Source organism: Vanellus vanellus, assembly GCF_965231255.1.
Source record: "Vanellus vanellus genome assembly, chromosome: 1".
Taxonomy (NCBI): Eukaryota; Metazoa; Chordata; class Aves; order Charadriiformes; family Charadriidae; genus Vanellus; species Vanellus vanellus.
This window is the reverse complement of record NC_138905.1, coordinates 126,186,522-126,200,953: the sequence shown is the minus strand read 5'-3', so window position 1 is coordinate 126,200,953 and position 14,432 is coordinate 126,186,522. Positions and strand designations below refer to the sequence as shown.

The 14,432-nt window shown below is 35.0% G+C and overlaps 1 protein-coding gene across 1 annotated transcript in view; it reads left to right on the top strand.

The window, feature by feature from the left end:
• The window catches only part of USP9X (ubiquitin specific peptidase 9 X-linked), an 83,885-nt gene that overhangs the window by 8,324 nt on the left and 61,129 nt on the right, over positions 1-14,432 (top strand). Inside the window, exons 4-12 of the mRNA XM_082494525.1 lie at positions 173-285; positions 1,053-1,271; positions 2,923-3,038; positions 3,289-3,540; positions 3,619-3,757; positions 5,348-5,500; positions 9,399-9,503; positions 11,016-11,222; positions 12,164-12,300. Of these exons, the coding sequence (XP_082350651.1) occupies positions 173-285; positions 1,053-1,271; positions 2,923-3,038; positions 3,289-3,540; positions 3,619-3,757; positions 5,348-5,500; positions 9,399-9,503; positions 11,016-11,222; positions 12,164-12,300 (1,441 nt within the window). The remainder of the gene's footprint in view (positions 1-172; positions 286-1,052; positions 1,272-2,922; positions 3,039-3,288; positions 3,541-3,618; positions 3,758-5,347; positions 5,501-9,398; positions 9,504-11,015; positions 11,223-12,163; positions 12,301-14,432) is intronic.

The window sequence follows — 14,432 nt, the reverse complement described above, 5'->3', positions numbered from 1 at the left end:
ATTCAAGCTTATGTAAGTTTGTCTTTATCCAAACTTTTAAAATAATTCTGAAACTTTGAACACCTAACCTTTGAAGTCCAAATCACTACTTTCAGTATTTAGAAGTTCATGTAACAACTAATGAAATTGTATATCTAATAGTTTGTCTTGTTTCATTTCTATTTTAAAATAGGCCTTGATGTCAAAAGTGAAGCATGCCAGCGATTTTTTCGAGATGGGTTGACAATATCTTTCACAAAAATCCTCACAGATGAGGCAGTGAGCGGCTGGAAGTTTGAGATTCACGTGAGTTTTTAAATTTGTGTTTCTGAAAAGCACAGTAATTTAAATGAGGAAGGAGACTGCCTTTTTGTGATTGTGAGGAGACTGCAGAGACTGAATCTCATTTTTGAAACTTATCTCAACAGAGAATTGGAGAACTCTTGTATACATGGCTCTTGGGAGGGGGGAAAAAAGTCTTCCTTCTATCATTGTTTCATCTTATTGCCTCTGGTGTTTTTGGAAGGAAATAAGACATGAGAGATGATATGGGGAGGAACTGAACTTTGTACATTCAGTAGTGCAGCTCCTGTTAGGCAGGCTGTCTTTGGCCAGGTGTTGAGACCTGCTTATTTTTATGCGCGTGCTAGTGCATGAAAGTTTGCTTTTTTATTAAAAGCTTTTAGCAACCTGCTAACTTCTGAATGTGTGTAGCAGCTGTTTGAATATAAAAACTACCTGTTGGACAGCTAGTCACGTGCCAAATTAGAAATGGTGAAGCACATTAAAGTCTGTGAGAGAAATGTGTGAACGAAGGAAAAGTTAGTAGTTCAGTGGTGATTCATGAATGTCTCAAATAACAAAAAATACTTGTGTCTTTTTCCTAGATTTAATTTTTAGCTGAAAACAGATAGTTTAAAGCCTTTATTGGAGGAAGTACAAATTAGAATATGAGGTTGTCAAACTCTTGTGCAACTCTGCATGCTAGGTAGAAATGCTTCAGGGTTTATAGTACATATTCATCATACAGTCACCTGCCATATTCTTATTTGTTTGGGTTTTTTTCTTACTAGAGATGTATTATTAACAACACTCATCGACTAGTGGAACTCTGTGTGGCCAAGCTGTCCCAAGATTGGTTTCCCCTTCTTGAACTTCTTGCCATGGCCTTAAATCCTCACTGCAAATTCCATCTGTACAATGGTACTCGTCCCTCAGAAACAGTTCCTGCAGGAGTCCAGCTCGCTGAAGATGAACTTTATGCCCGTCCTCCTGACCCGCGGTCACCAAAGGTATGAGAGCATTTTCAGACCTGTATTTTTAATTTTTTGCAGTGTTACCTAATTACATAGAGAAGCGATTTTAGAGGGGGGAAGAAAGCCCTTTGTTCTCTATATCACTAGGATGTTCTGCTGCTTTTGACTCGGGCATTAAATCATGATTGGTTAAATTTCCCCTTCTAACTCTTTGGTCCACAATCAAACTGTGTCATGTGTTTCTGTGGTAAGCTGGCACAACCCTATTGGAATGCCATTCCTACTATTTTAATTGGCTTGCTTGTATTTGCCAGTTGATGGATTTACCCTCTCACTCAACATGAGTTTGTAGGTGACATATTTTGAGGAGGAGATTATGTCATAAAGTAGGAATTTTCTTTCCCTTTCCTTGTAGTTCCCAATGATGGGAGAAATGTTTCTACTTGTACATAGGGTGCTAGTGTTGGTGTGGCTTGGTTGTTTTTTTTTTTTGTTTGGTGTTTTTTTGTTGTTGTTTGGTTTGGGGGGGTGGACAGTGTTTTGTTGTTTTTTATTATTTTTTTATTTATTATTATTATTTTTTGTTTTTAACTGACAGTGCAAATTAGTAGTCTGTTCTGGTTCTTGGGTCTGAATTTTTCACAATTACACCAATGCCATTTGGAGCACAACTTCAGGAGCTAACCGAATTATATTTTTGTTGCTTTCTTTTTTTTTTTTGTCTTTTTAGTAGAGCTGCTAGCTATGGATATGTAAGAACCAAAGATAAATAACTCTGTGTCCTTGGACTTCCCTGCATTGCTAACTGTGTTTAGAAGAATGTTACTTTGCATTTTTACTGCTTTTATATGCAGCATTGTTGCATCCAGGGCTAGAAAAAATACCAGAATCATCATGCTTTCTGTAGTAACTTAGCAGCCAAAGATGAAGCTGAAGTATATTCATTTGTATTTCATAGAATCATAGAATCAGTGAGGTTGGAAGGGACCTTTAAGATCATCAAGTCCAACCATTAACCTACCCTGATAAAAACACCACCACTCCTAAACCATGTCCCTAAGCACCTCATCTACCCTTTTCTTAAACACCTCCAGGGATGGTGAATCCACCACCTCTCTGGGCAGCTTATTCCAATGTTTAATAACCCTTTCAGTGAAAAAATGCTTCCTAACATCTAATCTAAACCTGCCCTGACATAACTTGAACCCATTTCCTCTTGTCCTATCACTTGCCGCCAGGGAGAAGAGGTCAGCTCCCATCTCTCTAAAACCTCCTTTCAGGTAGTTGTAGAGGGTGATAAGGTCTCCCCTCAGCCTCCTCTTCTCCAGGCTAAACAACCCCAGATCCCTGGGGTTGTTTATTAAATATTTCTATATTTTTATATTTTTATATTTTATATTAAATATTTCTATATTTTTGATAAAAAATATAAAATAAAATTCTTTGAATAACTAATATACAGCATCTGTTTTTACATAACAGGAAAGATTGTGTTGCCTATTTCTAAACATTTCCTCAAAACAGAATATTTAAGCTATATAGGCAAGTTCACTGTCAATTCTATTACATTCTAACAGTTTATTGTGTAAGGACTTTTCTAAAAGCAAATTTTGTTACTAACAGCTACTTGAAAGCATTTCTAGATGGTAATCTGTAAATATCGGAAAATAACTTTATTATATTGCAGGGTTGGCTGGTAGATCTTATCAACAAGTTTGGCACATTAAATGGATTTCAGATCTTGCATGACCGCTTCATGAGTGGATCAGCACTGAATGTTCAGATAATTGCAGCTCTCATCAAGTAAGTTTTTTAAAAATAATTATTTACATATTTTGAAAAGTTGGACTAATTAAAACACTATATTAGCGCAAAGCTTTGTCTTTTCTTGAAGCACTTCCACTCACTCCATCTCTTAACTAGGTGTGTTTACCTTCAGCATTTCTTGTGCTTGTAAATAGACTTGAATATTTTTAATTGATTACTCCTTACTATCTTAATATTATAGAAATATTGATTATGGCACTTTGATCCGTTTTTTCTTTCTTTTTAGGCCATTTGGACAATGTTACGAATTTCTAACATTGCACACAGTGAAGAAATATTTCCTTCCAATTATAGAAATGGTTCCACAATTTTTAGAAAATTTAACAGATGATGAACTGAAAAAAGAAGCAAAGAATGAAGCCAAAAATGATGCTCTGTCAATGATAATCAAATCTCTAAAGAACTTAGCTTCAAGAGTTCCAGGACAAGAAGAAACTGTAAAAAATTTAGAAATATTTAGGTTAAAAATGATACTTAGGTAAGATGGTACTCCTAATATGATTTGCTAATTCTGACTTTTTTTTTTCATGCTTCTTACATTTAATTTCTCTTACAGGTTGTTACAAATTTCTTCTTTCAATGGTAAAATGAATGCACTAAATGAAGTTAACAAAGTAATATCCAGTGTGTCATATTATACTCATCGGCATGGTAATCCTGAAGAGGAGGAATGGCTTACAGCTGAAAGAATGGCAGTAAGTTCTGTTCATCAAAATTAGATGAATAGGTTTCCTTCCTCCTTACTACTTTATCTGTAGGGGTAGCTATATATTATGGATCCTGCACACACTGCTAATTTTTATATCTAGTATTATAAACAGTAGGTATCACGTCATGATAATAAGCCATTTCAGTAGTAGTCTTTCTGTGAAAAATTGCTGTATTTGTTTGAGAATTATTTTCAGTGCTGCTAAAACAGGCTTTAAAAAGGTATCCATGAATAGTATGGGGTTTATATAGTGTTTAAAAACAAACCAAACCGAGATAAAACAGGTGTGATTGATTTGAAACTTTAGTACCACTGTACCTGAAAATTTAATGTTCATTTAAATAAGGGTTTGGTCCAGTTTTTGTGTTTCAAGTAACTTTTTGTCATTAGAGTTCTAAGTGACTGCTCTGCTTTTCACATTTCAAAAGCTGTATTCTTTCGTACAGAAAGTTCTAGATGCCACATTTTTATTTTATTTCTTTATGTAATATTTACATACTTTGACTACTGTCTCATGCTTGATATGTAGGGAACTATTAAAATGAGCATTTATAATGTTAAAGTAAGGACAGTTTTCTCTTCATCTTTGTGGAATTTAATTGTGTTAAGCGATTTTTGCACTGTTTTGCCCCATCTTTGTGACTGGCAACCTGTTGTGACATTTAAAATCTGCAAAAGGACTGCTGACAAAAAAAGAATGGATGCAGCTTGACTTCTTAAAGCAACAGGAGGAAATAGGTCTCTTTTTTTTACATACTTCCTATAGTCTTGCATCTCAGACAAGACCTGTGTTTCTAATGAAAACTTCGAGATCTAAGTATTTCTTGGGAGTAGCTTGAATATTGTAAGTCTTTAATCAAGGGCACTGTTGGGAGGTGTGATGCTGTGTATGTTTGTTTTCTTTTTCAGTGCTGAAAACGCATACTCTTTTGCTTCAGTATGAACAAAAAATACAAGACTCTGTGTCAATGACACCACTGAAAAAATTTTCATCTACTTAAATAAGGCTTGAATATTTGCCTCTAATTCAATTAGAAGCATTTTAAAAAAAAAAACACTGTACAAGTGGCAGTACTTAAATAATCTTGCCTTTTTACACTTCAGTCCGCGCTTATGCCCATTTTATGTGATACGCTGTAGGTATATCAGTAAAGCTAGAAGTGTCTTAAAACGATATGGGTTTGTTGTTAATGATTGTGAATTGGAAGAGAAAAATCGTGTTCCTTGAGTATAAGAGTTAACTATTCTTCCCATTGGCTTTTTATATTTGAAGTTGTTTGAACATTTTTATGTTCTGAGTTCATGATTTTAATAAGCCAGAAAAAATATTTCCCCTTAAGATATCAGAGTGACTAGCATATTAGATTATTTAAAATGTGGATTTCTTTTTAAAGAGAAAATGAAAGTTAGAGATAAATACCTTCCTCTTGTGCTGCATCTTTGTCAGTTCTCCCAATTAGAATACTGTCCATAAAGTCATTAATCTGTAACAGGTTGAAATTTTTCTTTTTAGCTTAAATATGAGTGACAGCACTTCAATTAATTTGAGATGGCACTACTTTCTTTTTATATTCAGGAATGGATCCAGCAGAATAATATTTTATCAATTGTGTTGAGAGATAGTCTTCATCAACCTCAATATGTAGAGAAGTTAGAGAAAATTCTTCGTTTTGTCATCAAGGAGAAAGCCCTCACTTTGCAGGATCTTGACAACATTTGGGCTGCGCAGGTAAAGAGTTCAACTGCTTGTCTGCTACTGCACAGGAGGGATCTTGTTCTGTGTCATGTATTGAGAAGATGACGACTTGTGCTTCTTATGCTTGGTGTTAGACAAAAGTAAAGAAAATTTTGAAATCAAACAGTGTTCTCTTTTGGGGTCCTGGATCTCAAAATTGTCTTCTCAAATGTCTTCAGTAGAAGGGGTCAACTACACATGTATGTAAAGTCTAAAGGAATGGTTCAGAACACGGTGCAAAGATTGTCCTTTTTAAGTATAAAGGAACCCTCAACATTGAGCAAAGTCTAGATTATGGAAGAATGTGATACATTATGACTTAATATTTTAAAACGCATTAAAAATCTGTATTGCTAATCTCGAGTTCACCACAGATGTATAAAGTTTTCCTGTGCAGAGTGCTATTAATAAGGTTTATCGTAATGACTGTTCTAGAAGTTGTTTAACAGCAAATTCTTTCCTTTGTGTTGTAATGATTATTTTTGAAAAATTATAGAACTTGTAATATTGGCTTGTTTACTTAAATGATTGGTGAAGCTGAGCTTCCTGACTGTGGGCTGCATGAGTTTAGCACACATAAAGGGCAGCTGAAGAGGCAAAATCATCATTAAATCTATTGAGCAGACAGAAAACAAAAGGTCCTTTTAGGATAGAAACAAGCATGTGTACATATATCCTTGTTCATAAGTAATTGGTAGTGAAACTAACTTAATTGTACAAGTAAGCCTTTAGGCCAGACTTTCAAGTGTAGAAAGGCTAAATCCGATTTCCAAGATAGAGGGCTGTACTGGTTTTGACAGGGATAGAGTTAAATTTCTTCATAGTAGCTTATATGGGGCTATGTAGGTAAAACAAAAGATTTACCTGTTACACTCTTTATTTCAACACATAAGTTTTCTCACCTTTACCCTTCTGATTCTCTCCCCCATCCCACTGTGGGGTGGGGAGTGAGCAAGCATCTGGGTGGTGCTTAGTTCCCAGCTGGGGTTATACCACAACAAGGGCTAATTCAGGAATTGGGTAGTATTATATCCCTAGTTCACGTTCTTCTGAAAATGTACCAGTTTGGCATAAGTGGACTTGGGACTTAAGTTTGGCTTGGGACTACAGGTGATGTAGTGGAGGATTGACTTGAGATCTCTGGTGTTTCAACTAACTTCATCATCTCTGGACTTCAATTCCTGCATGATAGGACCTGCACAGGCTGAAACTCAAGAAAGTCACTATTTTCTTGTTATCACTAAGTCCTGTTTAGAAAATTTCATCATGTAACAAAGTAATACAAAGATTACTTGAATTAATGTCTTGGATCATACTGTTAGTTTTCAGCTTTTGGTCTGTAGACCTTTCCAGACTTTGTTAAGAAGTCTGTGGGGGGAAAAAAAAAAGACATTGAGAAGTTAATTTGCTTGTTAGTAGGCTTGTATTCGCTATATTAGAACCTCGCCTTTTATAAGCAAAAAAACCCCTGAAATTAGGAAAATAGTCTTGCAAGCAATTATATTACTCATAGTGCCTGGAAATGGTACATGTGGATAAACTAGTTTAAGCCAAACATTTTACCCTTCCAGAAAAGTTGAACAAGTGGTGAAACCCTTAAAAGACAGGGATAGTCTGCCCCAGCATTTGCAAAAAAAAAAAAAAAAAAAAAAATCTCCCATGCTTTCAAATACCTGGCTTTCAATTAGGTAGTTGCCACAGTGCACTTGTTGCAGTTCTGCCCTGTATTTTCTTCTGTGTGAATGTTGAATTCAGGAAGTGTTATTCACATAGATAATTTCACTGTGGCCATGGAATTAAAATAAACTAAAAGGTAAGAATACCAAAATCTGCTAATACAGAATGATTTTTATCAACTTCACTACTCCCAGTGTTTAGTAGTTTTTAGAAGTTCTTATTAAATGACTGCTTCTAAGAGCAGCTGGAGCATGAAATTCAGTAGCAAGGCGTTGATTTACTGTGTAGCTTTATATAACAGGCAGGCTATTTTAGCTCTGACTCAGTGCAGCAGTGGTGTGGTTTTGCTTTCAGGCTAGAGCCGTTATGTTGCTGCCTGAGTTTAGAGGGTGAGTATGCAGGAATTTACAGTTGACAGTATAGAAGTGCCCTGAGAATCTCAGTGTACAACTAGAATAAAAATAAGTATTTTATGAAAAGTAATAAAATCATGCTGCTTTTGCCTCTAGAAGGCAAAATAAGTTTAAAGTTTTATTGAAGCGTTCTCATGTCTTAAAAATAAAGTTCTCACAAAAGAGAAGTATATTTGATTCAAGAAATAATGTTGGAAGTCTCTAAAGGTCAGCTTTAAGTTGCAGCCTGTTGAGTTGCAGGTAAAGATGCAGCTGAACAAGAAATAAAATTGCAGAGACTAGTGTTGGAGTCTCATTACTTACATTTTGGAGCATTTAACTAGAATTTGATGTGCGCTTCCCTGTTTCAGCACAGCAAGCTGACATTTCATAAACGGGGTTCCTTACCCTCCTCCTATTGTCTTGTACTGCTTCCTCAGCCTTTTCTGTTCTTAAGGGCTTCCCCACATGTGTTAAAAAACCTCGGAAGACAAGATTGTTATACCCTTTACTCTGTCTTCTTGTCCTGCTTCCCCATCAGCTATGCATACTTCTCCTTTTATTTGTTCTATTGTAGATACTCTTTCTGCCCTGTATCCTCTCAGTTTTTCTTTCTATCCAGGAAATAGTCTGGTCAGAGAAAAAAAGTTGTATGATGTTTTGCAAAATCAAGTAGAATAAGTGGTTTAGTAATTCTCTCTTTTATAATCTGGCCCACAACATGAAAACAAATGTTACTACTTAAATTCAATTTTTTTTAAAGAAGAAATTATGGCACACTATAAAGAATTTATGGCACAGCATGTAACAAAGCTGTTAGTCTCTTTTTTTTTAAGTAGACTACTGATGCAAGCTTTTAGAAGGAAATGAATTTCAAAACTGCTCATGCATGCATTTTCAGTATTGTACAGGATTAATTACATCAGAGTTTGTTTTCTAGGTATGTTTCGCATTTTTTAATCTACACTTAGCTGATTTACTGTAGAAAAATTTCCTCAATTGATTCACATAGTCAAAAATTGTTGGTTTCGAGTGCAGATTTAAAGTACGAGATGCATTTTGCAGCCTGGGTATATAGGAAGGAAATTCTTTTCTTGCCCAGAGTTAAAATACTTACTTCTTAAATGTCAAAATTGTGATATGCACCAACCTCTCATTTAAAACGGTGTCTAGTATCACTCAGCATCTTGTCTTTACTTGTTTTATTGTTAAACTTCGTAAGTTTATAAGCTGCTGGACTTTAAAATGTTGTCTGCCAACAAGTTGGTTGTAACAGAAAGCTTTAGTTGTCCATGAATCCACTACCACAAAGGAAGTACTTCAGCTTGAGAAAGTATATGGAAATGGTAAAAAGTGTTTGACAGCTTAAAACTCCTCAATGAAGTACACTGAGGAAGTAGATTTTAAGTCCTTTCTTTAAAACAAGCAAACAAAAAAACCCAACCACAAAAACCTAAACCTACGTTAAATTAAAATACTGATTTTTTTTTTAAGTTAAAATACCCTTTTAGACTTTATTGTCTACTATCCTAGCATGATTTTGTTAAAAAAAAAAAAAAAAAAGTACTGTGATACTTCAGTATTTATATTCTAAATAAATGCTTGTGTGCACACACACAGAGCACGCTTACACATACAAGGGAAATCTAAATATTGTGACTTCCCAATGAAGTATTAGGTTTGCCACACTGCTCCAACAGCATCAGCTTTTCTTGCTGGCCACCTCGAACAGTCATCTTGTAAAAATTATGTAGGATGTCTTGCTGCTTGACTTCATATGGATGGCTACAAATGTTGATGGATTCTTTTTGTCTTCTTGACAGGCAGGAAAACATGAAGCCATTGTAAAAAATGTGCATGATCTCCTTGCAAAATTAGCTTGGGATTTCTCTCCTGAGCAGCTTGATCATCTGTTTGATTGTTTTAAGGTAACTATGCATGTTTTGACTGTATTCAGAAAATGGGCTGTGAAGTTGAATACAGATGTGTGACTCTTTCAACATCTACTTTCTACTTATTTTAGATATCGCCAGTTTCCTTGTGATAAAAGACTTCTTAATGCGTATAGCAACAATCTGTGATATTAAATATTAGAAATGCTAGATTGTGCTATTCTTTAATAAGGATTTTTTGTGAGATTTTTTATTTCCTTCTTGTCTAAGGCAAAGACTAGTTATGCTAGTTTCATTGACAGTTTTGTTTTCTGGTTTAACCACTTTTGGGTAATACACATCTGTTGAGGCCTGTAGTATTAGAGTGACATTTAGCAATCCTAGGAATATTGAATTTTTCAAATGAAATAAGTTATTTATCTTAAATACTTTTTTGCATTTATTCCAAATTATTAAGTGTTGGTGGTTTAGTAAATAATGTTTTTCTCCTAGCGTAGAGTAGGTTTCATCAAGTTTATCGGGCATTGCTACTTTCATTCTTTTAAGTAGAGGAGATCAAGGACTTCCATTCCACGCTCCTCCAACTTCCTCTTTATCGTGTAATAATTTTTTCTCTGGTTAAAATGTATATAGAATGAAACAGTCTCAGGAAGATAATAGTGAATGTTTATAAACATATTATTTGATTGACATCTCAAAAAAAAAAATTGTTTCTGAAAGTTTGTTATTCACTGGCTTTTTGTGTATGCTAACATTAACATTTTGAGCATCCAGTAGTGGTGCTATCCGGCGTGTTTTCCTGTTTCACTTCTAGGAGATGATCTGCTGTACTAGAAAATGCAGCTTTGTAAACTCAGTTTTCTGGTTTTGGACAAATGCCTTATAGTCACAATTTTACTTACATGCAATTTGTGCTCCCATTAATGGGGGGGTCTCCTAGTTTGGTAAACATGGGCCTAATATTCTGTAATCTAGATACTGAACCAAATGCTCAGGAATTCTATATATATGTAAACTGTTGCAAGTCATGTCTGACCTTGAGAGATTTATATGAAGTGATGTTATGCTGGAAACTTACTCAGAAAAAGGTTAACTTATGCAGAGGATGTTTGTTTCAGTCAGATTCAGAGGCCTCTGTGACACTAAAATTGTACTCATTTAGTGATTATAAGTTATTTAAGAAGTCTTTTTAAGTATAAGCACAGGAGTTTTGAGAAAGCATATGCAAGAAACAGCTGAGTCCACTATTTTGACTGTTGGTGAACTTGTTAATGCTAATGCTAACTTTTAAAAGCATATCTGTGATCTTTAAATAAAGATCCTTTTTTTTTTTTTATTGTGAAGGTGAATACACTTCAGTTGTAAGCACTAGAAGAGCTATTCTGGTGTCTTACGTATTGACTGAATGTGCTATTTATTTTCAGTGAAATAATGTGAAAGTTGTTTATATAGTTGCATCACTATTGTTGCATCATTTGTTAATGGTGCAGGTTATGTGTGGAATTTAAAAAAAAAAAAAAAGGTTTTCATATCAAAATCTTTTCTTAGGCAAGTTGGACAAATGCAAGCAAGAAACAGCGTGAGAAACTACTTGAGTTAATTCGTCGTCTTGCAGAGGATGACAAGGATGGTGTGATGGCACACAAAGTGCTGAACCTTTTGTGGAATTTGGCTCATAGTGATGATGTACCAGTTGATATCATGGACCAGGCTCTTAGTGCCCATATTAAAATCTTAGATTACAGCTGTTCACAGGTGAGTGACCTGGTATATTCTATTGTGAAATCAGCCACTGACAGTTTCCTTCCACCCCCCCTGAAAAATTCAAGGAATTTGGTAATATAACAGAAGTGTTCCTTATCATAGATTTGTATTATTCTACCAACATCCATGTATTTTTCAAATGTTATGGGACATAGTTTAGATAACACAGTTTGTGCTTTAATTGGAGAGAGTAAAATATGTTTGCCTGTCTTGTTGCAATTGGTGATGTACTGTAATGCCCGCATTGGAGGAATTGGAAAAGAACCATACTTTGCCATATGACTGTATAGAAACAGGGAGAAAGAAAAAGCAGCCCTCCTCCTCTCTGCTTTTTTTCTGAACTCAATGATGCTAATTTGTTTGGATGTTTTTTTTTTACAGTAAGTCCTTATATGTCTTCTGTAATATTAGAAAGGACCTAGCAAAGGACAGCGAAAACTACTACATGGTCTCCTTCCCCACCGAAACTTCTGTGGAAGTCTGCCAGAATAATAGTTCATCGTGGCTCAAAATTAATCAATTCTCTGTCTTGACAGCCGCTGGCAGGCTTTGTTTCTTAGTTGTTAAGAAACAGTTTCTCATTCTTTCTTGATATTTTATAGCAGTTTACTCTGAGTACCAGTGAGTAGAAATAAATGAAAGAAGGAAAAGAGCAAATTACTTAAACACTGATGATCCTGTCTAGTTACAGGTTTTCTTAAATACGTACTGAATGGTTGAGTGCTTGAAGGCAGAGAATTTGTAAGACACTGATTGCTTCTGCCAATATGTAGTGCTGCTCAGACTCTTCTTATGCTTGTATGCTTCAGAACTCAGTTGATCTAGTATTTGTGTGGCTTTGTATGTTCTGTTATATCTTGGAAACAATGTCAGGAAGTGATGATAGTTTCTGCAGTATACTTGATTTGGATTATAAATGTTTGTTCTTTAAGGATCGAGATACACAAAAGATCCAGTGGATAGATCGTTTTATAGAAGAGCTTCGCACAAATGACAAATGGGTCATTCCTGCACTGAAACAAATTAGAGAAATTTGCAGTTTGTTTGGTGAAGCGCCACAAAACTTGAGGTAAGAATGGAATGCAGATAAAATTTTGCCAGTTAAAAGTTGAATGGATTGGAATGAGGCAAATTTCTAATTTTTTTTTATGAGAGGCAGGGAAAGCTTAGGTGAAATCATAACCCGTATTTGAAGATGTTCTTAAGTTTGTTTTTATGTGTATAAAGTATGTGCTTCTAAAAATTCAGGCACCTAGGTTCAGTAAGAGCATTAACTGTTTCCTCAAACATGCTTTTATTAATTTATAGAATAGTAGTCTGATTTGAGAAAAATCTGGATTTGTTTTTCTTTTATCCATGGACATCCCTGCCTAGCAATGGAATTAGTTTACAAAGTATAAATGTATTTTATGTGCATATATGTATGTATGCACACCCCCACCCACCCATCCATATTCTTTGATGATAAATCTATACAAGTCATGTAGTTTATTTACTTGAAGTCAAAGGTGACTTTTTTTGTCTGGGAAGAATACCCTACTGATTCCGTCTCCTGAATGGAAGAGATTAGAAATGTGTTGGGTTTGTTTTATTGTGGTTTTTTTTGGGAGTTGCGAGGGGTGGGTGTGTGTTTGTTTTTAAAAGGAAGAAAAAAAGAAAAGAAAAGCCATTGTCCATTTGGACTTGTTAAAATATACATGTTTGTTTTCATTATTTTAAATGTCTTCTCACTGCAGAAATATATATAGATATATTTCACTGCATGAAATACGAGATTCTGTGCCCCTAACATTTTTTGGTATCCACATCAGAATTTTTACAAACTCCAGAAAAATGTTGTTTGCTTATCAGTGTTGCATAATTGCTTTAATTCTTGTAAGCAGGTAAACTATTCAAATCAATGTTGCTATTGCAGTCTGCTTACAAGAAGGATCAAGGCAGGGCAAGTTGAAGAAAATAAGCCTTTAAGTTTACACAGCGCTCTCTCTTTACTGATATCATTTCAAGGAGCTGTGATAATATTACATTCCTGGCTTTTGGAGGTTTCTTTATGCGTTTAGTTTGCAACATCTTTCTCAGTTTTCATGGAATTTTAATCCTTTACAGTTTCACATTAGTGATTGGTTGAGGTATTTCCAATAAGGTTACAAAGTTACCTGCTTATTAGCAGATAAGTCTGTTTTCTGTGTCTTGTAGTCCTTAACCTTTTACATGCTCTAAGATCTAGGTGAATGTAGCTACCTGGTTATTTGTGGTACTTGTTCAAGTTGGATGCTTTTTAGCATAATGCCTTAATAAAGAGGCTTTGCTTTAAGTAATTATTGAAGGTCATTCAGGGCATGGATTAGTTTTCTGCTCTGAATTAGTGTTGGGAGGAACCTAACTACTTTTGGTTGTGAAAATTTAGGTTACCCTTATGGTGTATGTACAGTGCGATCTCTTTTGTGCTTTTTTTTTTTTTTTTTTTTTTTTCTTTTTTGTCAGACCATCTCTTCCATTCCTCGGGTTTCAGGGAAGTCATTTTGGCAGTATATGATAATACTTCATTTTTATGCAGAAATTGAAAACACATACAGCAGAAAAGTAAACTTTGAATTAAAGGTTTTAATCAAGGGTCTTATAAGAACCTCTTCTGTGGAGAAGCCTTAGTTAGCAAGATACTGTTGAGGGAGTTTTTTTAGTCAGGTAGTATTACTGCCCTGGTGACTGGGAAACCTAGTGAGTGAAAACATCATTTTGAAGTAATCAGTGACTTTCCAGTCCTCTGAGTTTCCTGGTAACTCAGTTTGGAAACTGCAATGTGTACATCTAATACCTGTTCCTATCAGCTTACCTTACCTGACTTAAAACTTTAATCTCTGGCATCCTTCTAGAATTCGGATTGAAAATAGATCAAAACAAATGTTTGTAATAACTGCCTCAAAAACATTTCACAGAGCTTTCTGTGTGCAGCATTAATCCCATAGTCTATATACTACTCCTTTGGGGTGGTTCAGTTGATTGGCATTTGGCAATTAAAATATTGCCCCAGAACAACTAAGGCTGCTGATTCTTGGCAAAAATAAGTGTAAATTATCTTATGCCATTAGCACTGTAGAGATTCTTTTGAGCAACAGGATTTAATTGTTGCTAGTTATTCATGCAGTTGAGCAAAGTGACAAATCGTTTATATAGTTGCTTTGGCAAAATTTAACTCCCTGA